General features: G+C 44.6%; 1 protein-coding gene across 1 annotated transcript in view; it reads right to left on the bottom strand.

The window, feature by feature from the left end:
- The window catches only part of PRKCH (protein kinase C eta), a 117,047-nt gene that overhangs the window by 17,865 nt on the left and 74,959 nt on the right, over positions 1-24,223 (bottom strand). The window contains exons 11-12 of the mRNA XM_005149620.3: positions 3,220-3,358; positions 1,725-1,913 (exon numbers count right to left, since the gene is read on the bottom strand). Coding sequence (XP_005149677.1) covers positions 1,725-1,913; positions 3,220-3,358 — 328 coding nt within the window. The remainder of the gene's footprint in view (positions 1-1,724; positions 1,914-3,219; positions 3,359-24,223) is intronic.

Raw genomic sequence — 24,223 nt, 5'->3', positions numbered from 1 at the left:
GACAGGAGACCTTTTTCAGGCAAGTAAGCAGCAATTGCTAAGCTGTGCAGTTTTGGAGGCACTCAGTCGGTCTTTATTGAAAGTCTTAGCTCAATCCTCAATTCTGGCCCTCTTCCCCCAAAGCCTCTCATCAGGCTGCTTGCTATTAGGAACAGAAGGGACCCATTCTAAAAGCTGGGCTCTGAACACAAGCTAAAGAAGCCTGGGGTGACTGCAGCTTGTGCTGGCTGTTTCTATGATGTCCCTATCTGAATTAGGAAAATAAGCATCTATTCAAGAGGCTGTTACAATGAGCATCTATCTGGCCACATTTTACCTCCATCTTATACTTACACTAGATGCCTGCAACAAATCCACTCTGCTGTTACTTGTTCCTGCAGAAGAGGAATTGGCTCAGACACTCAGGATTCCCAACCCCACAATATGAACATGGCTCCAAATGCCACAAGAGTCTGAACTTAACTTAAAAAAGAATAAAATAAATAAAATTGAATATGTTACAGGTTATTTCCAAGACCAAAGGTAGCCTTCAGCATGACAATCACTCCTGAGCACAACCTGTTATTTCAGTAATACAATCCTTGGCCTCTCAATTCTCGGTTGATTTCTGTAGAATTTATTAGATGTGTTTTCAGAAACAGAAAGTAGCTGCTCAGTCAGTATACAACAGAAGTCTTTCAGCAGAAACCTGAAGATCTAATGAAAATGAACTCTCCTCTTTCCTTTAAATAGTCCCATCATTCATTACCTCATTTCTTAGGGTCAATGCTCCACAAGTTACTATGAGATCCCATTTTATCCAACTATTTTCTAAATCCTCTATTATGACAATATTTAATTGTATCCAGTCTTAAACACACCTTTGGTCACAGTGCTTTTGCAAGGAAATTGAATACTCTTATCCTTCTCTATCCAAAGGGTGCCTAAATATATTAAGTGTCTTGATTAGGGGCAGGAAGAAGCCAGTAGCAGAACAGCCATGTTAGGTCTCCTCATTTGTAGGTTAACACTCCCATCATTTAATCACATTTTGATTCATTACAGTAAAGCCAGGCCAGTTCCACTTCACTAGGCAATGTTTGTACATACACAGCCTGAAATCTTAAAAAGCTTCACTCCTGTGTCACAGGCAAAAATGGAATGCACGTGGATAAGAGCTCCTGGGAAAATTCAGGAATACATGGTATAAAAAGGACTAGGTATAGCCAGCAACAGCTCTCCTCAAACTGTTTGCTGTATGGCTCCATTTTTTTTTTACTCCCCACAAAAATCGAACCCCTGTCTTTGTATGCAGGTAGACAGGAAACCCTGGGGGATAACTGGTATTACCATCAGAAGGAAGGATTATCATGAAAACTTCACTTTTCCACCACTCCAATTGCATGGAAATCATATATTCACTATTGATTAAATACTGTATATAACTGCTGTTTCTGTTCTGACTGTATAGTGCAAATCATTAAGTCAGCAGGGGAATGCCCAGACACAGACATGCAGACACTTTGCTTGCCAAGAAAGCAGCTGAACCATACAAAGGACATAACTAAGCAAACACACATAGGTGTGTCAGAATTTGTTTGTTTGTTTGTTTGTTTACACTTCAAGATAAGAAAAAGACCAGGGTAACAGCAACTTCCGAGTGCCCACACCCCCAGCCCTGTTTCCTTTTGCTAGATTTAGGCTGAAGAAAGCCAGAGAGAATGAGAGTAGCCAAATGGACTCACTGCTTTGAGAATTGCCACTGCATCCTGCTGGAGCCACGTTGGGTAGACGACTTCATCATTTAGAATGGCCTCAAAGAGGTCGTCCTCATTCTCCGCCTCAAAGGGCGCGTGGCCACACAGCATCTCATACAGCAGCACACCCATGGCCCACCAGTCTACATCAGGGCCATACAGCATCTCCTGCAGGATCTGAAGAAGAGATGGGAAAGAAATATCAACCTGGAAGCTTCTTAGGAAGGGAGGAACAGGGGAGGAAACATTAATGTGGAAGTTCTCACTGTGTCCTAACAGTGCTCTCTGCTAAGCTGGGTATGTGTCCAGGAATATATAGGTGATCTCAAGCTGGTATTAACACAAAGGTACATCAGATACATTAAGAGAAAGTTGGGGCTGTTCAACCTGGAGAAGAGAAGGCTGCATGGAGACCTCTTAGCAGCCTTCCAGTATCTGAAGGGGGCCTACAGGGATGCTGGGGAGGGACTATTCATTAGGGACTGTAGTGACAGGACAAGGGGTAATGGGTTGAAACTTAAACAGCAGAGGTTTAGACTTGATATAAGGAAGAAATTCTTTACTGTTAGGGTGCTGAGGCACTGGAATGGGTTGCCCAGGGAGGCTGTGAATGCTCCATCCCTAGAAGTGTTCAAGACCAGGTTGGATGAAGCCTTGGGTGATATGGTTTAGTGTGAGGTGTCCCTGGACATGGCAAGGGGTTGGAACTAGATGATCTTGAGGTCCTTTCCAATCCTAACTATTCTATGATTCTATGAAATAAGAGCTTGACTGCTCACAGGGTCACCGGGAAGCAAACCTATGCTAGAGGTTAGCAGGAGAAGGGGATTTCAGCAAAATTGGCTGAGCCTCAGAAGTGGCAGAGCAGCCATGTGTGTGGGTTGACACCGCCTCTTTGCCCCTGGGAAGGAATTGCTTACCCAGCTCCAATGGCAAAGCTTTTAGCTGCAGAGGGGAAGGAGCATGAGTGTGTGAGAAAGGCACAAACGCAAACCACTGGCAAAAATTCAATTGTGCTGAGGAAGGATCTGAAACCCTGTCAGAACATCTGGCAGCATCTGGAGAACAGCTGCTCCTTAAAGAGGTGTTTATTAATTTTGTAGTGAAATTGGGGAATGACAGGGAATAGGAGGAGGTAGGAAAAAAAAAAGGAACAAGGGTGAATTCAATCTCCTTTCAAATTAAACTGGGCCAGTATCTTTATGTGCCTCAAGATTTTTACAGCTGCTCCTCCATTTTTCACCTCACATTTCCTAAAGAAAAATACAAGTTTATCTTGATGCTTACAGCAGCATGAAGGTTTACTCATGCTTTACTTGCACAAAGAACTAATTATACAAGCACACATCTAGGAGGAATCCTCGCACACAGCAGTCAAATAAGGTGTAGCTAAAGACACCAGGAAGTACACTTGCTGTTCCAAAGCTAACCTACACTTTTCATATTGTAGCCAGTTTTCCTGGGCTCAGAAAGGTTCCTATACCTCCGGAGCGATGTAGTCTGGTGTACCACAGAAGGTGGCTGTGGTAATGCCATCATGAATGCCCTCTTTGCACATTCCAAAGTCTGCCAGCTTGCAGTGACCCTCGTAGTCCAGCAGCACATTGTCCAGCTTCAAGTCCCTGCAACAAGAATTGTTCATCAAGTCACTACATGCTTGAAGCAACCCCAGCACAAACAGAGACAGCGTCCCAGGCTTCAGAAGCTTAACCTGCAAACTGGACAAGCCTCATAATCATAAAAAAATAAACAGAAGTCATATAGGAGGGGTTTTCTTTTGCTTCATCTCTTACAAAAGGGAGGGAGGAACAAACACCCGTTTGCCAAACTGCATTTAGTATGGGCAGGTGCTATACGAGTTCGCCCACATGGCTTTCTAAACACACCACAAGCCTGGCTGGCACAGCTCCTGTTCATTTAGCTCTGGGACTCACTGGAGCAGAGGTTGCCAGAGCTGTCAAATTGCGTAATGATGTTATGATGCAGCAGAACGCACCGCACGGGACGTGCTCTGATTCAGCAAAGTGTTGCACTGGGAGCACGGAGCTGAAGCCAGGAGGCGTGCAAGGCTTCTTCAGGGGGAAGCATGTCCCCTCTTCTGCTGAGGTGTGTGGGGTTAAGATCCCAGACTTGCCTGCTCTGATAAACCAAGCCTGGAGCATTATCCAAGCTGAGAAGAAAAGAAGCTCCCTGCTGACAACACATCATATAGACTGGGGGAATCTGTGGCTAGCATCAGATGCCCCCATCATAAGGCAAAGTCTTAGTCCTTCCAGGGGTATCAATTCCAGCAGGACTGCACTATTGCAAGAAGTGAACGTCCCCTGTAGCCTTCATTAGGGTGCATGGGGACCTCCTTGTCACTGTTACAAAAGACCAGCTGCAAAAGGGCTCATTTTCCAGTATGTTACCCCTAGGAGGCTGGGAGCTCCCTATCAAAAGCAGAGCTGCCAAAATGACAGAGCCATAACACAGATTATCAGCTTCCCTGACCCTGATACTGCCTGGGGGAATAGCCTGTAGTCAGAAGCACTGTCAGGAACATGACCAGAAAACATGGGGTCATCTGCAGACTTAGGCAACGCCTTCCTAAGAATACATACCAGGTCATAGCACCTCTGCTTTTCAGCTGCCAGGCATGCTGTAGGTACTGTCACAGATGGAGAAAAGGAGCTAAGATGGGAGCTTTGTACAGTACACATAGTTAGCAGTTCATTTTTTGAAGCATCTCAGGTACTGGTCCAAGAGTTAGACAGAGCCTTCACAGCAGCTCTGAGGCAGGGAAGTGTTACCATCACCATTCCACTGAGATGGAGGACACATTATAGGCCTAGACAAAGCCACTTTCAAAGTCATGAAGATGCCCAGAGAAGGATCATATAAATAAGGGTCTCAAGACTGGAACTTGATCCATTTTGCCCTCTGGTTGGACACCTATTTCCCTGGGAAGGGGGAGCAATGGGGAGGGTGGTAACATAGGTGATGGCATCTCCATATCAATATGAAAATCTCTGGATGAGCTGAAATCTGAATCCACCTTGATCCTATTCATCCACTGTAACTATGGTCTGAAAGTGAAAATCAGGTCATCGATTGCTTTGTTGTGCATTGGCATTTCTACAGCCCACACCACCACCAGGAACCTCTCTGGAGCTTGAGAGAACTGTGCAGTGGAAAGATCAGTGATGCATTGTGCTAGACATTTAGAGCCACATCCTGTGGCTATCCTAAAGAGATAAGGAAAAGCCTGTGTTGAAAGGATAAGAAAGCGAGGAGTAGAGGTTAAGAAATTTGCCCGTGTCCCCGAGAACAGGGACTGAACACCAGCTTCCTGAATTCCAGCTGTAGATCTTAATCACAAGATCATACATCCTCTCTCTTCCTCTCCAACTTCGACACAGCATGGCAACACAAGCCAGCAAAAAGCACTCTGCAGTGATGCTGCACTTCCCAGCAGGCCCACCAACTACATGGTGACCAGTGAGATTCCGATGCCAAGGACAGTTTATGCTGCAGTGTTTCCTGTGGGCAGGATGCTCAGCAGAAGACACTTATTTTCCCCTTTCTGAGAATCAAAAATGGCTGTCAAGGCCAAAGGTTTGTCCTGGAAAGACTTTAGGTAAGCACAGTGAGAGGTATTGTACGTGGTCACCCATGACAGCAACTGTCAGCAGCAGTTTCCAGCCAAAGCTCCTGTTGCTCTTCCCTGTGGTTCCTGGCAAAGCAGGGAAGCCCTCCAAGCATGAAGGCAGGCCTTGTTTCCAGGAGTCTGTAGCACTGTGGTTGAAATACACAGTTTATTCTTGGCTCAGTTTTAAATACAGCAGACATCTTTTTTTGGGCAGGACTGACTGCTGGGGGTGCCCACAGAGGTGCAACTGGAAGGGAAATTTTGATGAACTTGCTTGGAGATCCCCTTTGCAAACCTCCCCCCACTGTCCCAAACATCTGCCAAGGAATGCCTTGGGAATACTTCACAATACACCTTCCTTATATCCAAGCCAGCAGAAACATAGTCACATATATGGAGCAAGCAGATTACGGTTCCTCATGGAGAGCCTGAGGAGCAGAGGCAAGACACCAGGACTAGCTCTGCAGACAGGATCACCAGGCACTGTGAAATCCCTGCTAGCTGTGTAATACACCATGCTCACTGCACCAACAGGATGCTCAGAGCTTCTGCAGGTGCAAGAGCACTCTGTGCCTGCTGCATCCTCCCAGAGCCCCTATGTATGTAATTGCCATTAAATTTAAACTGCCTGCCTCTCGCTGGGTGACTACAGTTTTAACCACACAAAGCAAACCTCCATCCCCTCAGTTTCTCAGCACGTTAAATCCATTAAGAGCACCTGTTGTCTCCTTGTGTAGTTAGGATACTGGCCTCTCCTGACTTCTTCCCAGCTATGTGAAATCCAAAACTTGCATTTTCTGTTTCCACTAACAGGTAATGTGACATCAATCTGCTCTCACTTGCTCAGGCGCTCTGGCTATGTGCAGATCACTTTAGAGGAGGACCTCCCATGACAGAGACTTCTCAATGCTCTTCACTTGGCAGGGCCACAGAAGATGGCCCCACACATTTCTCTTGGAGCAGGTCTCATGGACCAGCACAGTGGCAGGCTCAGCCACGCAGCTCCTCTGGAGCCTGCTTTCTCATAAGGTAATAATTGTCAGGGAAAGCTGTGGTTTGGTCAGGTGTTTGAGCATTCATCCCAACCAATGCCAGCAGCCAAAAGCTCTGTTCTCACTGCGCAATGTTGACAGATCTCCCTATGCACCGTACCCCGTGAACCAACACAGCCACATGAGAGGAAAAACACTGACAGGTTTCTGAGAGTTACAAGGAGCGCTTCATTTTCTCAGTAAGGATTCCGGGAAGCTGATGAAACTGGAAGTCATCCAGCTCAGAAAGCCCAAATCTACCTCATTTCCTTAATACTTGCATTTTCCATTCAGTATTTTTAGCAGTTCAATAAAGCAATAAAGGTGGAAAGGTTTTCTGAGGGCTGAGATTCTAAGGTCCATCTGAGGTTCTGCCTTTCACTGGCAAACCTCCACTGGAAAACAGGCTTCATCCTGACTCAGAAAGGTAGCCTTTGTCCTCACAGGCAGCTCAACGGCTTAACGGCCTCGGTTTAGTCTAGACCCAGAAGAAATGACAAAATGAGCTGCTTCAGCGTCACTCGCTGGAAGAGGTGCTCTTTACACATCTGCTGCTTGAGTTTAACATCTGTAAAACCCCAAAATTGCAACTGCAGATGATCCAGCCCTTCCTGCAGCATCTGTCAAATGCAATTTCCCTACAGCAGGGAGCTTTGCCAGTGAAGAGGTGTTATACGTGTACCTACCACTCGTTCTACTCTGAGCATCTCACTCGTGATGTGGAAATGAGAGTTTAATGAATGAATTTTTAGTTTTGGGGTTTTTTTCTGTTTTGATTTTACCACCCTGTGCTGTAAGGGCTGTACACATGGTAAGGATCTTCCTCACAGGAGCAGGGAGGGCAGAAGCTGGCTTCCTGACTCAGCTCAAGGTTGTCCCAGGTTTAGTAATCCTAAAAGTCCAGTTTAAAGCTCATAGAAGCCTGTTATTCCCATCTTGATGCAAATCATTCAGTCATGAAAGACATAGGTACAAAGCAGTGGGAGCTAGCCACAAATAGGTGAGACTAATGTAAAACTCCAGCCAAATGTTTAAAAAAAAAAAAAAAGAAAAAAAAGGCAATTGAAAAATAAAATCCCCGAAACTGGAACTAGATAAATGAGTAATTTGGGCATTTCTGAAAGAGAAAATCTTTGCTTTTTTAAGTCTTCAGCATACAAGGCCATTTAGATACTCCTTGGGAACAGCTCTGGGTGATCAATTGCACATTCAAACACCCTTCACAAGCAGGGAGTAGATTTTGGTTTTTCTTCACCTCTTCTGCTGAAGTCATTTTGCTCCATAGAAATACTAAAATCTCCATCACGATGGAGAAAAATGTGTTTCTATTGCCTGCTCTGGTATCCAAAGCAACACAAGCTTCCAACTCCAGCTCAGTGAAAATGAGATTACTTTTTGCAAAATGAAGCAATTTCAATAGAGGAGAACAAAAGACCAACAACCTGTGGAACAGCACAGTTAGTAAGATGCTTATTGAAGAGGTGGGATTTTTCAAGTTGGAGGTTTGCTCCAAATACAGAAGACAACAGATTTAAACCAGTATTACGATTAAATAAGGAGGAGAACAGATGTTCTCAGTTTTATGTAAAGCCCTAAAAACTCATGTGAAGCTAATATAATTTCCCATTTTCCTTTGCATTCATTAATAATACTCAAACAAAAATATTTTATTTTATTCAAAAGCCATATTTTCTTAGGTTGCAAAATAATATTATTACTTTTAAGAAGCCCTAATAACTATTTTGGGCCCACAGCTTCTGAAGTGATTTTTTTATCTTTCTTTCCACACCAAACGCTGGAATTTCAGTTACCAGACTCAAAGCAAGTAATTATTTCCACAATTCCGTTCTCACCAGCTTTGGACTAGGGACCTCCATGAATTGTTCCCAACATTTCATATCACTTTGGAAACTCAAGTGACTTCCAATCCCATGTGCCTTAGGTTCTAGAGAACTCACTTAGAAATTCCTTCACAACAAAAAAAAATGTGTATCTCCCACATTTTTCTAACAACTAAACTTTTTTTTAATGTTCAAGTAAGTTTTTATAAACAGAAACTGATATTCTTACAGCATCAAGGAAAAGTTAAGGAAATTTGCTAAGCAATGGTAAAGCTGAGCGTCAGCAGGTAGCAGTAAATGCAGGCTAAAAACAACACTTGCAATATATTCTACTGGAGCTAGGACTTAAAAACACAGGATAATCTGTTATTTGCTTAGTTGGTAGACATCTTTAGGGTAGGGGGAAATACTGAAATCACAAATGAAACACCATGTTACCAGCCTTAAAAAAGGGAGCCACAAAGCAGAGATCAGGCAAAGATCAAGCTGCACAGAGCTGGAGAAAAATGGTTTGAAATCCTGAGTTTTGCTGCCAAATAAAAGGACGAGCTGTTGTTCCCTCCCAGCCTTGGAGGCTCCCTCTAATTCAGCTCCTGACATACTTTAAAGGGGAAAATCAGTGCAGCTGGAGCAATCCTGCTGTGCTTAAAGATGACACCCTCTTGGGTGCAGAACCAAGTGAAGAACCAGAGGTAAGATTCAGTGCTGTTATACAGAATATAACCAGCATGTAGCCATTTACATACACCACGGTATGGGACTCACAATCTGAGATGGAAAGTGTTGCTACACACACCCACAGCTTTACAGCACAATCCCCCAGGTCCTATGGGATTTAGTCTGTGTACTTTATCCTTCGCAGTACTGCATCAGTAATGTTCAAATACAATGCTGGGACTGCAGAACATCACTATACTCCTTATTTTCCTGAAAACTGTTCTCTTGGGTGAAGAAAACATTTCTTCTAATTTCCATACAAGTTCTGAGGTGCAAACCCGTTCAGACCACCAGCATGCACATGGACAGCCCAACTACAGTAGTCATACTGCAACTTCCAGGGTAACAGAACAGGACAGGTGTGAGGTGTCCCTGCCCATGGCAGGGGGGTTGGAACTAGATGATCTTAAGGTCCTTCCCAGCCCTAACTATTCTATGATTCTATGACAGAAATCAAGAGAAGATCTCTCCAGATATTTGTAATTCATAATTACCAGAAAGCAGGGATGAAACATAGTGAGGTGCCCTTCTGCTCTGTTCTAATGACCAGAAGTTATTTTCAAAAGCTGACCACACATGAGTGTTTAGGGACTGCAAATACAGGCACAACAGCCCCAGACTGAGCTTTCACATTTCTCAGAAACAAAGCAAAAGCAGAAATGTGACATATTGATTCAGAGATCCAACTCAGACCCGGATGAGTGATATGAGTGAGTGATACTCCACTAAAAGTTAACAGTGCTAGGCCATGTAACAGCAGACAGCACTTGATGCAGCTCTGGGAAGCAGAGGCAGCTCACAGGGAAGGTTAATTGCAGAGGCAGCTCAGTACTTGAGCAATTTTCCAGCCAGGAGCCCAGCACTAGTTCTGGGGATTTTACAGCCTCATCCCACCACAGCATATTCTACAGTCTCTGCAGAGAGCTGCAGAGGGGGAGTGTGCCAGTATAAAACATCCCCATGGCTTTTCTCCACCTAACCCACCCATGCTGGCATGCAAGACACAAACCTTTTGAAATGCTCCGCACCTGCATGTTAGGATAAAGGCATGATGGATTATGGCCACCAAGCCTCTAAAGCGGGCTCCACCTCTCTTGCAGACACCAGGATGGTAATAGTGATGCAATATGGACTGGTATCCAGGGTCAGATACACCACCAGAATACATGGCTGAACTTCTCTGAAAACTCACACTACAGCACTAGCCAAGGACCATCCTGGAGGACAAAGTCATGGGTGTTTTAATTTGTGCAAGACAGAGGGAGATTCTCATACTCACCTGCATCCATGCTCTTCAGTATGTCCAAAGGCATTCTGTATCAGTCTTACACATTCACAAGGATAAGTCTGATTAAGCTTTGAAATACATTCCTGCTCTGTTGCTTGGGCTTCAGACTAAACTTTGGCAAGCATTTGTATCCAGAAGCACTATGCTATTACATTTTAATCTCAAAGTCAAGCAGCCCTTGAAGCATTAGGACAAGTTTCTGCAAGTCTTCTGCCTGGGTTAAGGCCACACCATGGGTTTTTTGGTAGAGATGGGCTGGAACCCAGTGCTGCTGCTGGCTCCCCATCTGCCTGACCCCCTCCTGCTGGTGGGGCCTCTCTGGAAGCTAGTTCCCCAAACCACATCAGAGCACCGGTCCCCTCCTGGCACTCCCTGGGCTGCTGCTCTGAGACAAAGTGGCGCCCAAGGCGTTGACTTCTCTTATGCAAAGAAGCTGGCATTACTGGGGATCCAAGACCTCTCTGGTGATTTTAAGTGCCAGCAGTCCCACCTCCCCTCCCTCTGGGCACTTCAGAAAAGCATCTGTGGAAGCTAACACAATTACTGACATGATTTCATTGCTATTGAGATGAACAGGCATGATTCATCCTCCAATTAAATTAGAGCGGTAGACTAAAGTATACAGACATACACTAAAAAAATCCTCGGCATACCACAATATATAATTACAAAGCTTCCACCAAGTTAGTGGGTCTGAACCTGAGTGGTACAGATCCAGTGAGACCCCATGGGTGCCATGTTTCCCTTCAAGGCCAGGTACAGCTATTAGCTTCCCCTTTATTAGATGCACAGTGGCTGTAAGAGAGCTAATTATAGTTTCCAAAGGCAGATTTACAAGGGCAAAAAGACACATTGAAATGGAGCACCCAAAACCTGGAGCCATTACCCATTACTGCTGAAATACAGACACGTTGGAGATTGCTACATTGGAGTAATCTCAAAGATGGTGCAATCCATACATATTTATATACGTCCACATTTGTGGACATATATATGTATATACAATACATATATTATTTGCTTCACTTTTATGTGGGACTCTAGTCAGGAAAGAGGAGTTACACTTGAGGTATTTCCCCGAATCGCAGGGCAAACGTCCTCCTATTTACTGCAGGAAGGGGAGAGGTAGACAGAAGAAGGCTTCGTGTCCAGCTCTTGGTATGCATGCCACACGCTCCCTCTCCGGATGAGCCGTCAGCCTAGGCCTGTGATAGACTCCTCAGTCCCACTGGGCAGCGACACTGGAATTTGCTGGCCCTGAGACATCACTTGCTGAGTTACTCCCAACAGAGCTCCTATTTTATCCTTGCCAGAAAAAGAGGGAGAGAGAAAAAAAACCCAACTAACCACAATACTTCTTTCTGTGAGCCACATTGCCTGAAGTCTTTAGAGGAAGCATACAACAGACTCAAGACCTAAATGCACAAACAAGAATCAGGTGTGGGCTTACAACTGACAATGCTGAGAGGTTAAAAATATAATCCTATTATACCACTTTGACAAAAACAGACTATCACTTATTTGAACCCTTAAACTAGAATTAAATCAGGCTTGTGCCTACAGTACAACACGGTCTCAACACTTCAAGATGTGGTGAAAGAGTTACTCAAGATTAACGATCACCAACTGCCCATAGGCCACTGCAGAGCTGCTCAAAGGTCCTATCACAGCTCCAAGCTGTCCAGGTAGGATCAGGGTTGGACTGTGTTGCTGAAAAGGCTCCTCTTTCCACCTGCAGAGAGTGACACGGGTTTAACTGCTGCCTGCCACTAAGCCCGCCCTGGGGAATTAGTATCTCACACGAAAGCAACTCTTGTGTGCTGTCACTGCTAATCTCAGGGATGCTGTGAAATCCACCCTCCCCGCACTTGGAGTCTTAGGAGGAATGTTTCACTCCAGGAAATATCAAAGAACAAAAATAAAAATAAGGATGGCCCTATCCATCATGATCATGTGTTCAGACTGCCTCTGGCAACGGCTTGGGCAGCAAACCAACCTGTGCTAGCACTGATAATGCCAGCAAGTCTTTGTGGGGAAGACACTCTTGCACTGAACCTGTATGTCTAGTCAGACAGACTTCACCACGTTTATCTGATACAGGTAAGATTCACTCTACTGAGCCTGATCCTGAAACCAGGGAAATTGGGGGGGGGGGGGGGGAAATCCTGTTGGTTCAGTCAATTTTGGATTAGGACATTAAAAGAAATAACTTAACCTTATTAAGGCTCTGAATTACAGATCCAGACTTATAAAGCTAAAGTTGTAGGTGCTAATCTCCTTTCTACTATGGAAAGGACAAAGCTGAAGGCAGAAGTTATGTATTTTTAGACAGGACTTTTAAAAGCATTTTGCTTTAGCCTGCACTGCTAAATTTACTGCTGACTTTTAAAGGAGCAACACTGGACCAGCACGGATGCCTCTGAAATTTTGTCTGCACTGAATTTTTGTCCACGTGGAGAAAGAGCAGTCTCTGTGTTAATGACACACTGTGAGCAACAAGCACACAGGCATCCCAGTACATTGCAGGAGGGAGTACTGCCTAGTACCCCTTGGAACAAAGTTTAAATACATTTCCTAGGAGATGCAGTCTTGAGAGTTGTTTCTTAAAAAAGACTGGGACCATCACTGATATCATTGATTCTCTTTTTTTTTTCTAAGACTCCAATAAACCCACAGACAAACAAAGTGCTTTCTTCACTGTTCTGATCCCCCTGCTTTTTGCCACAAAAATAATTTAAATAGCAGCGGTGAAATCAGAGGGTTTTGTAGGTATTTGTATGAGCATAACAAAATGGGTCATTATCCCAAGGTTTAGTTCCTTATTTCATGTGGATTACTGTTGCTATTCACTCATTACAGCTGATTCATGCAGGGCTGTGTGAAGCTCAGGTATCCTGGATAAGCAGGATAGAGCCAGGCAACAGTCCTGGCTGGGCATGTCGAGCTCTCTGCAATCCCACTCCCACTTCTGGGGACTCCTCCCAACCTGCCTGCGTGCAAGAACCAGCAGCCCTGAGCTTTGTGCCAGGCCAACAGGGACAGACCATATCCCATGGGTCACCCCAAATGCCATACAGGCAGCAAACAGACCCCAACCAGTCTATGAACAATGCTGGTTGGTTTTGTCCCTCTGTTACATCAGGCACTCAACCCACAAGTCTCATTGGTCAGTGCTCCCAATTCCAGCTATCAAGGGAGACAGGACCCTTCCCAAGGCAGCTCAGCCCCTCTAAAATATCATCCATCAGCAGGCAAGGCCACCTAAGTTCCCAGATTGGTGCCTTAGCTGGTTGCCCAATTGCAAACAAAACTGAAGTAAGTGAGAGCACGAGTCAATCAATGCTTAGCTGACATGGCTACCGTGCACAAAAAGCTCCCTTGTTCCTGTAATATATGAAACAAATGAATCAGAAAATGAAAATAAGCACTTTCTCAACTGACCTCACCTAGAAAAAAAAAGACAGAAAAAGAACCAGGAGGGAAGTCTGTCTTTACACTGCTCACCCCTTGAGTGTTTAGCATATACATCTATCAAGTCCCTGCATGAAAGTCACTGCAACCCAACTGTCATCTCCTCAAGTGCAGCAGGGCACTCTGGCCTCTGCAACAAGCAATCATGGAAGTACTGTGCATTTGTGCCTCTGGAAATACACTTCCTGGCATGTCTTGGCTTTCCAGATGAAATATTACAGTGCTTCTTCCCCTGATAAACAAGCCAATCCTTCCATGGACATTTATAGTCACAGCTTGCAACATGAAGAATCAGAGTCTCTTTCCTTTCGTCACCCAATACACAGAGTATCAACTCCAGAGCAGAAGTGGGAAGACTGTGTAAAGGAAGCACAAGTGGCATTTTCAGGACAGGAATGGGTAACACTAGCAAGCTCCACTGAGACAGAAACTTGGGCATGTTAGGCACAAGTAGCATGTGCCCTTCAGTTGGCTGATTCAGTCAATTCATGATGTGACTCTGCATTCACCCTTCTATCCAGGACCAGGATGCCTTGCTTGTTGGAGGTACCTCTGACAACTGTTCTTACTTTGGCCTTTTCCAGGCCACAGACTACCGGACTCTCAGATTTTATTATTTTAACTGGGGAAGTTCTAAAACTGTCAGGTTCTCCTCATTTACACAGGCCTGTATTATATGCTTAGGTGTCTCCACTGTTAAGTCCCTTTTCTCCATGAAAAAGACCCCACAGATCCTCAATGAAACTTACTTCTTAAGGAGACAGGAAACAACAGGCAAACTGGACAGAAATCTTTGCTGAGAGGCATGATGGCACTGCACCAGATCAGAATTCAGAATTAAAGATAGTGTATCTGAACCTGCCATGTTTACATTGACCAGAACTGCACACCGATGCACATTTTCTACCACAATATAAAAGTCAATGTGAAAGCAAGATGTTTTTCAAAGAAGTCCTTGTCTGTGCCTGCAAAAGGTACACCCAGATGACATCTAAAGTGCATTGCTTTTTAGCTCATGTCCTCATCAAAGTTTAGCACACTCCACCTACAAGGCTGTATTTTTATTTTGTGGCAGGAAAGCAGTTCTTAATGTTATTGACAATTCCAGTGGGTTCTGTCATCAAGTACTTCAAACTCATCTACGCAGTCTAGTACTGCTACTCCCCGATGGGACTGCTGTTTTAAGATACTCTCCCCATGAATAAATAACTGAGGACTAATGGAAGACCACAGAGGCTCAGATCGACTCTTTACTGCCCTGAGAAAAAGGAACAAAAGGTGAATTATATTAATTTTAACATGCTGAAATACATCACCCACAAAAGATACATTAAAACTAACAAATTCTCAGAGCTATTCCAGATAGGCTATGCAAACAAGGAGCAACAGATGTCCCCTTTGCACTTTGAGGACACTATACACATGTGATTTACCAGTCTCCCGTTTCTGTTCTCAAGCAGAATTCACAGTCCTTTACTTTACAAATGGTTTGCAAACCTCTTCATGATTTTGCAGAAAAAATTATTTCACAGTAGGGTTGTGAGAGCAGAGAATGCTGTGTGGGGAATTGGTGTGGGTGCTACAGCACACTTTGTGCTAGACTGGAACAGGAAAGCAACCACACCATGAGGCAGCAGCTACTTTCACATCAAGGTTACATCCATGTGCAGTGGGAATCAACTTTTAAACACAGGGTTACTTTCACTTCCCACCTCACATTGTCCCTGTGGTGACTTGGGAAGCACCAGTGATACAAACGTATATCCAGCTTGCTTCCTCCTCTCCAGCCAATTCCTTAAGTTTGCACTACTGGTTTTGAATCTCCACATTCCCAACATGCATGCTTGTGTCTCCACAGCCACCTGCTACCTGGAACTCAACCCTTGGGCATTTGTTTCGCTGTCCCCAGACCAAGCACTTGTCACTCCTGGCACTGCCAGCAACCTTCACCATGGCTGGAATGACTCAAACAGAAAATGCCCAACAAACCTTATCAACAGCCTTTCATTCACCTGCAGCAACTAAAGCATGCTCCCAGAGCAGCTCTGCCCAGACATGGAGCAGGTTCAGTTGGCACCTGGTATGATGCTTGGATGGGGTAGGCTCTGCCCCACAGCTAATCCAGACTTCAGGGATCAGGCAGAATCACCTTCAACTGTGCCTGTATGGCAGATGAGCCTGTATGGCAGATTTCTTCACAAGTGCTTCTCCACCCCAGCTTTCTATCTCAAGGCAAAGCCCTTCACAGCCCAGCGGCTCTGGTGCCCACACAGCACCTTCATACCACAGACGTCAGAGCTCTGGCACTAGTGACATATTACTCAAACATGCGGTGACTTGCTATTCAAGCCAGCAGCCAAGCAAGCAGAGCTCCTTTTTGTCCTCAGTTGCTCTGGGCAGCTGGAGTTTTTTCTGGCACCTGACTAGCAACCCTGTGGCTTTTACCTCATGTACAAAAATGAGACAAAACATGGATTCCGGCTTAGCTTTTTCCTGCATCTTTAAAGAAAAGTGTTCAGGTTTAGCACTGGCCAGCCACTAAACTGCCATCAGGGCTGCTTTTTAGAAGCTAAAGACAGCAAAGTCCATCTTTATGGTGATTTAAGCCTTCTCCTCCAGCACCATGGCCACATGGATTTTTTACCTGAACATGCCCTTTCATGTCTTGTCTCATCTGTGTTTTTTGGGGCAGTAAAGCTGCTATGTGCTGGGCAGAAATGGTGCCCTGCAGAGAGGTACAGCGATGGAGGTCAAACCTAGTGCTTCCCCATGTATTACAACCAACCTCAGCAGCAAGAGGAAGGCCCTATGCATAGCACAGCTGCAGGCTTCACCGTTGGCAAAGGACAGCACCGCACATTACTCATGTCGTAAGCAGTTATCGGAACTGAGAGATTTCCTGGTTTGCTCTGTGTTGTGGCTCTCTGGTGCTACCATAGGACTTCAGATAGACCCTCTCCTCCCTATTGCACCCTTGCTTTTTGCCAAGCTCCAATGCATTTGTTCACATCACACAGTCTCCTGCTCCGCAGCACTGTCCCCTTACACAGTCTGAGACATTCCTAGGACCAAGTACCACTCAGATGAGCAAGACTGGAAAAATCTCACCCACCCCCCCACACACACAAGTCCTATTTTGCATGCTGTTGGTATAAACCACAGACTACTTCATGACTTTCTGGCATCCACAATCTACTTCATCAGCCAGTGAGTGGGATGGGTCATATACGCATTGAGAGCGCCCAGGCAAAACCACAGAAGGGTTAACACTGCAGTGGGTTGAGAGAAAATCCGACCTTACAGAAGGCTCTCAGAGGAGCCAGAGGCTGTGACTCACTGGGAGGGGCTGCACAAAAACAGGGCTTTCAGCAAGGCCCAAAGGAATTTCTTTAGGGAGATTCAGACACAGTTGAAGGAAAGTGCCTCACCTTTCCACCACAGAGGGGATCCGATGACTGCCCTGCCAGGAAGGGAATTTGCTATTGTCCAGCTGATTGTTTCCAGTCTGGCTAAAATGGGATTGCAGAAAACTAATTGCTTCACTGGAGAGGAAAAAAAGAACAGTCTGGAGTGATGGAATTATTTTGTGGATTGTTGTTGTTTGGGTTTGTTTCCATCCTGGCTTAACAAGCATTAATGACTTCAGTGGCAGAAGAAAGAGGGGAGGAAAGCCATTAGTGTGAGAACATGATCCATACAGACATCTCTCACCCAGCACACACATTTCTGCCCCAGACAAGCTCTACAGCCATGCTGGCAGCAGCACATTACATCTATCTTCTGCTCATCCCTTCCTTCTCCGGCCCTTTAGAATGAGGAAGGCAGCTGAAAGCAAACAGAAAAGTTTTCTTTTTTCATCTGTCTGACCATGAGTGCCAGCCTTACTGCAGCTCAAATGCTTTAGCATGTTGGCTATGCTCGGCAGCGTCTCCAGAAAAACCACTGTCCCTTCTCAGCGGTAGGGAAACAGAAGCAAAATGTCCCAAATCAGCGGATGCTCCAGGAGAAAACAACAGAGTGCAAAGCTTGTAAAATAGTCTGTTTGTTTTGTTTGCAGAAGCCACACTGAATCTTCCGAGATTACTGCTGTCCAGAGAGACAACATGAAACCTAAAGCCAAGACACATAATTAATGTCGAAATTCTTCCTTACATAACAGTGCCTGGGATGCAGCCACTCACTTGGCCAGTGCTGTGAACGGCCCTGCCAACACAGGCCAAGGAAAAGTCTGTGAGCGAGCGATGCCTCTGTTATACTCTGTGGCTACAGGCATTCTTACATACTCAGTGTGGGCTTCAGAGGATTAGGGATCAGGAGCCTACGGAAATCATGTGCTCACATCTACAAGACAACTCTCCTGTGGGACAGCCATCTTCTAACTGGCCACTTAGCCCTGGGAACAGAACAGCTTGAATTACACCAAACCACAGCAAAGTCTCAAGAAAGACACAACCAGAGCAAGGACCTGGAAATATTAGGAGCTTCCCTGGAGTATTTCAGAACAAGTCTGATTGTAAGGAAGTGAAGAGAAAGTATGGAGGACTCTCAGTCAGTCAATGATTTCAATTAACCTTTCCTAGACATGATAGAACATGGAAATACCTGATACTCCATGACACCTGTTTAATATCTTTGTCAGTGACATGGACAATGGAATTGAGTGTGCCCTCAGCAAGTTTGCCGATGACACCAAGCTGTGTGGTTCTGTTGATACGCTAGAGGGAAGGAATGCCATTCAGAGGGACCTTGACACACTTGTGAGGTGGGCTGATGCCAACCTCATGAAGTTTAACCATGACAAGTGCAAGGTCCTACACCTGGGTCTGAGCAATCCCAGGCACAGCTACAGGTTGGGCAAAAAGGAAATTCATGGTAGTCCTGCGGAGAAGGACTTGGAGGTGTTGGTCAATGAGAAAATGAACATGAGCCAGCAGTGTGCACTCACAGCCCAGAAAGCCAAACGTATCCTGGGCTGCATCAAAAGGAGCATGACCAGCAGGTAGAAGGAGGTGATCCTGCCCCTCTGCTCTGCTCTCGTGAGACCTCACTTGGAGTATTGTGTGCAGTTCTGGTGTCCTCAACATAAAAAGGACATGGTACTGTTAGAACAAGTCCAGAGAAAGGCCATGAGGATGATCAGGGGACTGGAGCACCTCCCATATGAAGACAGGCTGAGAAAGTTGGGGCTGTTCAGCCTGGAGAAGAGAAGGCTGCGTGGAGACCTCATAGCGGCCTTCCAGTGTCTGAAGGGGGCCTAAAGGGATGCTGGGGAGGGACTATTCATTAGGGACTGTAGTGACAGGACAAGGGGTAACGGGTTGAAACTTAAACAGCAGAGGTTTAGACTGGATCCAAGGAAGAAATTCTTTACTGTTAGGGTGGTGAGGTACTGGAATGGGTTGCCCAGGGAGGTAGTGAATGCTCCATCCCTGGCAGTGTTCAAGACCAGGTTGGATGAAGCTTTGGGTGATATGGTTTAGTGTGAGGTGTCCCTGGACATGGCAAGGGGTTGGAACTAGATGATCTTGAGGTCCTTTTCAATCCTAACTATTCTATGATTCTGTGACATTTGACTCATGCAGGGGTAACAGCTAGGCCTCTAGAAACAAACATTTAACATCCCCTCCTTTTCACATATCCCCAGTCCAGTGCTGGCTTACTGGTTCATGGCAATAGTTGGAATTTGCTGTCTTACTTCCTGGCCAGCAGGGATCCAGAGATGCTATAAGTTCATGTTGGGAAGCAGCATCCAACAGCTCTGACAGGAGCTTCTCTTGACTTTCCTGAGGCTTATAGAAAGCCCTCAATCCAGAAAGACCCAAAAGGCAGCTGTGATTTGAGATGATGAGGTGCAGGAAACAGGGCAGGCTGCGAGACAGCTTTCCATTAATTTTATCACACAACACAGCTGATTTTCTCCCTGGGGCTATCCCTGTCAGGGTAATCACCAATTTGAGTGAGCAGGGCAATTTTACTAGATCAAAAAAGTGTAGAGGGATGTACAACACAGACTTTTCACTCATGAATCAGACTTCAGCCCACTAGAGCCACAGATGTCTTGTGGCTTTAGAGGTTCAAAAGCCAGTCTTGCTTCGCTCTGACTCCTTTCCAAACCAGCATGATTTCCAGGAAGCAGTACAGGTTAGTATTGCCTTTCTGAAAGCAGACAGGAAAGTATGTTTCAAGTGACTAAGTCACAGATAAAAGCTATCTACTTAACAGATATGGTGCAATAAAAGCTTATTCGGGCATTTTCTCTTTGTATAGGGGTAGATCAAAAATCATGATTTCAGGTATGAGTTACACTGGTTCCATCTCAAACCTACCATCAACAGTATTTTTTACATTGATGGGCCATCACAACTTTGAAATTAACTGTGCAGTTCAAGATACGAGTTGGACTGGCTAAATTATCATTGGCTTGCATGCTGAGAGCTGTGGTCCTCCTCAGGGGGTTGGCTCTGGCCCCAAAGAGACCCCAGTGAGAGCAGGACTGGCAGGACCATGCTCTGTGCTTACACAAGGAAAGAGGGACCTGGCAGTGCTGCACTGTGCCCGTGGACTATCTCTTTGGGGGCTTGGCCAGCTACCAAGAGTCAGAACAGCTCCTTGGCTTTCTCATTTATCAAGGCTGGGCTGAGACACAAGAAGCAGGCATCAGCTGACAAGATTTTTTCTCCCTTCAGTGCTCAACAGTGGGTGAAGGTAGAAATTCTGGCTGTAAAGCTTCTGTTTGGGCACCAAGTTTCAAACTAGTAATATGAGAAATACTGAAATGGGGAGCTCCAGCTAGGAATAACCATTAGGGAAGAGAAAACAATTAAGAGAAGGTGCAGGCAAAGGCTACAGTGAGTTGATAAGATTGAGTCAAAATCTCCAAAACATAGAAAAGCATACAATTCCTCAAGTTACGGTTAAGAGACGTTGACAGCCAGAAATACAAAGGACACTGATTCAGCTTTTAGGCACAAGTCACAGGAACACAGGAACTTGCTACATTTTCACATCAGGGAAATGTCAAAAGGAACATAACCACATCCAGAGAAGGAAGGAGAAAATCTGATGCCCACATGCTAAATGTCACACATGAGCATGGACTCTAACATGGGTGCCACATAACCTCCATGCTGAAATGCGCTGCAGCCTCACTACAACAGCACACCCAGGCTTATTTGAAGGCCCACAAAGAGTTTGAAGGGATCGCTTCCGATCACTCCCCTTCTACCACACAGGCTTGCACATGAAATAAATTCTCCCTGCAACCTTGCACAGCTAATCCTGCTTTTCCCAATTCCCTGTCCCCATCAGGTCTCTTCCTCCAGCCCCCTTCCTTTTCCAACACAATAAACAAAGGAGCATGACCCTTTGGCAAGGCACCATAACACTTCTGCCTCCCTCAAAATGGCATAGATCAGAAATGGTTCAGATGCAAACATTCATGTCCTTATTGGATGGACTTTGCTACAGCAGTACACCTGGATCAGGGATTTAGCTAGTAAATAACCTCTCCTACCTGGAAGTAATACTCCTGATTCATAAGCACTTCTTTACTATGCTGCTGAGAGATTTGTGAAAGCAGCTCCTGATGGTAATAATAAATCATGCTTGTGAAACTTTAATTGATCCAGAAGAAATCAGCTCAAAGAGTGGAGGATCTCTGGTTGTGAATATATCACACCTTGTACATGGTTGAGACTTTAAGGTTTGCTCCTGTTCCCATTGTTGTCAGCTGGAATACTGCCACCTGCTTTAGTGGAATAATAATCTGAGACTAAATTGTGCCTTTAGGCACAGCCTCATAAAAGGGGAGGTTCTCCATCCTATTAACAGCAAAGGTGTTATGACTCAGAGGCCAAATGATGAATAATGTTTTCCCCTTGCTTTGTGGGAATAGGCTTTGCAATCTGCACCCTGGCCTGCACCAGCAGCTAACTACAAGCCTCAGCACCAGCTCAGGAATATGATGGAATTTTCTCCCACATACACTTTGAGTCGTAAAGCAGACAACCATTGCTGCAATGCTGCCATGTAAGAGCTGAAATTTTCAACTGTGTTATTATTTTTAGTTTATTTTTTATCATTACAGGCAGCTGGTGATTCTGAACTAGAATCTAAAGATAAGGTGTTACAATGGTCCATCACTGATATTAAAAGCTGCAGCTGACTTTACAAATTCCTGTTTGCTTAAAAGCAGTGTACCTAAATGCTCACCAGTATAAAGAACAAAATCTAAACACTGGGATATTGACCAAGGAAGCATCAGGCACTGATCTTGGTACAGCTAAAAGAATAAGTCAAATTCTCCCTGGATAGCTATGGCAGTTGCTGCAGGCCAAGTATGTTAACTATACTGATTTCCTCATTGTCTCCGTTACATATCGCCCGCTGCAACACAGCACATAGCAAGAAATCTTCCATTTCAGCAAGTCAGAGGGAGCAGATGCAACAGCATTTTGTTTTCAAAAACTGTGCAAAACATTTATTAAGGTTGACAGAGACCTTTTCCTCAGCTATATATACCAGCCTCCCTAATGCTATCCCAGGGATCATATTCTCTGACATTAATATTGACAGTTTCCTCAATTAAAGGTGGGTACAAAGATCAGTAAAATGATAGGATTAATGCTGGGCAATTGTGGGGATCTCAGAGCAAAAGTTTTCAAAATTGGGTCCTTAAAAATCCCAGGCCTGAAGGCTCTTGATATCAGGAAACACATTAAAAATCAGATGAGCAGTTGCGGCTAAAGAGGTAGCAGCAATGTTCACAGGTGGTTTTTAAAATAAATTTTACGTAACATCTTAAAATCTATTTCTGTTTTTATTTTTCTCTCCTCATGACCTTCACACCTTTAAAATGAAAGAAAAGGGCAGGAAAGGCAGAAAATTGGTCTTTTTGTAGAAAAACTTCTTAGTTTCAGAGTTCTAACCTAAACACTCCCAGTTGTTCTGGGGGTTAAAACCTGAATCTAATTCTGGACTCCTTTCTTTAAAAGCTTGCCTGAAGTTGTTACACCTAGCTATTTCTTGAATTGCATCTATATGCTTTTTTAATTGTGAAATGCCTTCATAAGGATATATTAGTCATGAAAAGCAGGACGGAACAGAAGTCACATCTAATCACTTATCTCCTCCACAGATGGGTAGCATTGCTTATGTTATTGCACCAATACCAGAATTCTCAGCTGACGCTGAGCTCTCATTTCAAACACTGCATAAATGAGAGTCCATGCCTGCGAGAGTGTAGTACGCAAGTTATTACGTGCAGGTCTAACAACTACACCAAAAGAGAAGAAGAGTGAAAGTATGAGACACTTGTATTTAGGTAAAGGTTATCCAGCCCTGGGGCAGGTGGGGAAACTAGACAAACTCTTGAGGTCCCTCCAAAGCTCTGTTTTTTTAAATGATTTATACAAACTCATTATGTGCAGGGTTTGCAGGTTTCAAATCAATCCCTTTAAAGAGCCATAAAGAAAAAAGTAGACACTAGCAGAGCCAATAACTTCTGTAGGCTATTCAGTAGTCCTTAGTCATGTGGAAAGTTGCATTAAAGTTCACAGACTATATACAGTGGAGTCAATGGGGCACAGAGATCTGATCTCAAAACAGAACTGCTCTACGTAAGCATAACTGTAAATCAGGACTCAACTGTCCTGCACAGTGACTGATTTAACATGACATGGAAACGTGAGAGGCTGGGGGTTTTTTTCTCTGCACTTTCCATTTGATCAAGTGCAGAGAAACAATACTTTAAACACTGCATGCCAGAGTCTGTAGAAGAGCCCCCCTTGCAAGGATGCAATAACCACATTTGAGAGGAAAACAATGTGGAAGATGCACTGTCTAGAAGCACAAATGAGGTCTACATGAGCTGTTGACTGCCAGATAAGATAGCCACAGACATTACTACACTCCTGACCCCAAGAGACATTCTTTTGTATTTCCTAAGCTGAATGAAGCCTTCCAGAGACTCAAGCATGAAAATTTCTCTTCTGCACTAAGCAGTTTTTGTAGGGACAGGGCTGTTGGTATGCTGTTCTGTGCCAATTTGCAGTTTTTAGCTGATTTGCTTCACTCACTCACCGTAAAATCAGCTTATAGTTCATTCTTTCCACTATTCTCATAATATAGCACATCCTTCATTTTGTTCTGCTTACATTAATCTGCTGTCATCTTCAGGACCCCAGTCCAGGGAAACACCAAGGCTAGGAGTTCTCCCAAATGGAGGTTTTGAAGTGACAGGGATCAGATCCCACAGCTGAGGTTATGGTGCTTCACAGAGCAGAGACTCACACGTGTTTGGCACTTGCTGAGCTGTTTCCCACCTTTTCCTCCTGGATGCAAACAACCTGCCTCTGCCCACATGTCAGAGAATCGGGCTGCAGAAGAGGGAGGCATCAAATAGAGCAAAGATGCCTCTACTGTAGCACATTCAAGCAAAAACTTTGAGAAAACTTTTAGAACACTTAATTATATAAAGATTTATTTGCTAAGAAAACAAAGCTATGCAT

This window comes from Melopsittacus undulatus, chromosome 4, assembly GCF_012275295.1.
Source record: "Melopsittacus undulatus isolate bMelUnd1 chromosome 4, bMelUnd1.mat.Z, whole genome shotgun sequence".
NCBI lineage: Eukaryota > Metazoa > Chordata > Aves > Psittaciformes > Psittaculidae > Melopsittacus > Melopsittacus undulatus.
The sequence above is the reverse complement of the archived record's forward strand: the minus strand, read 5'-3'. Positions and strand labels throughout refer to the sequence as shown.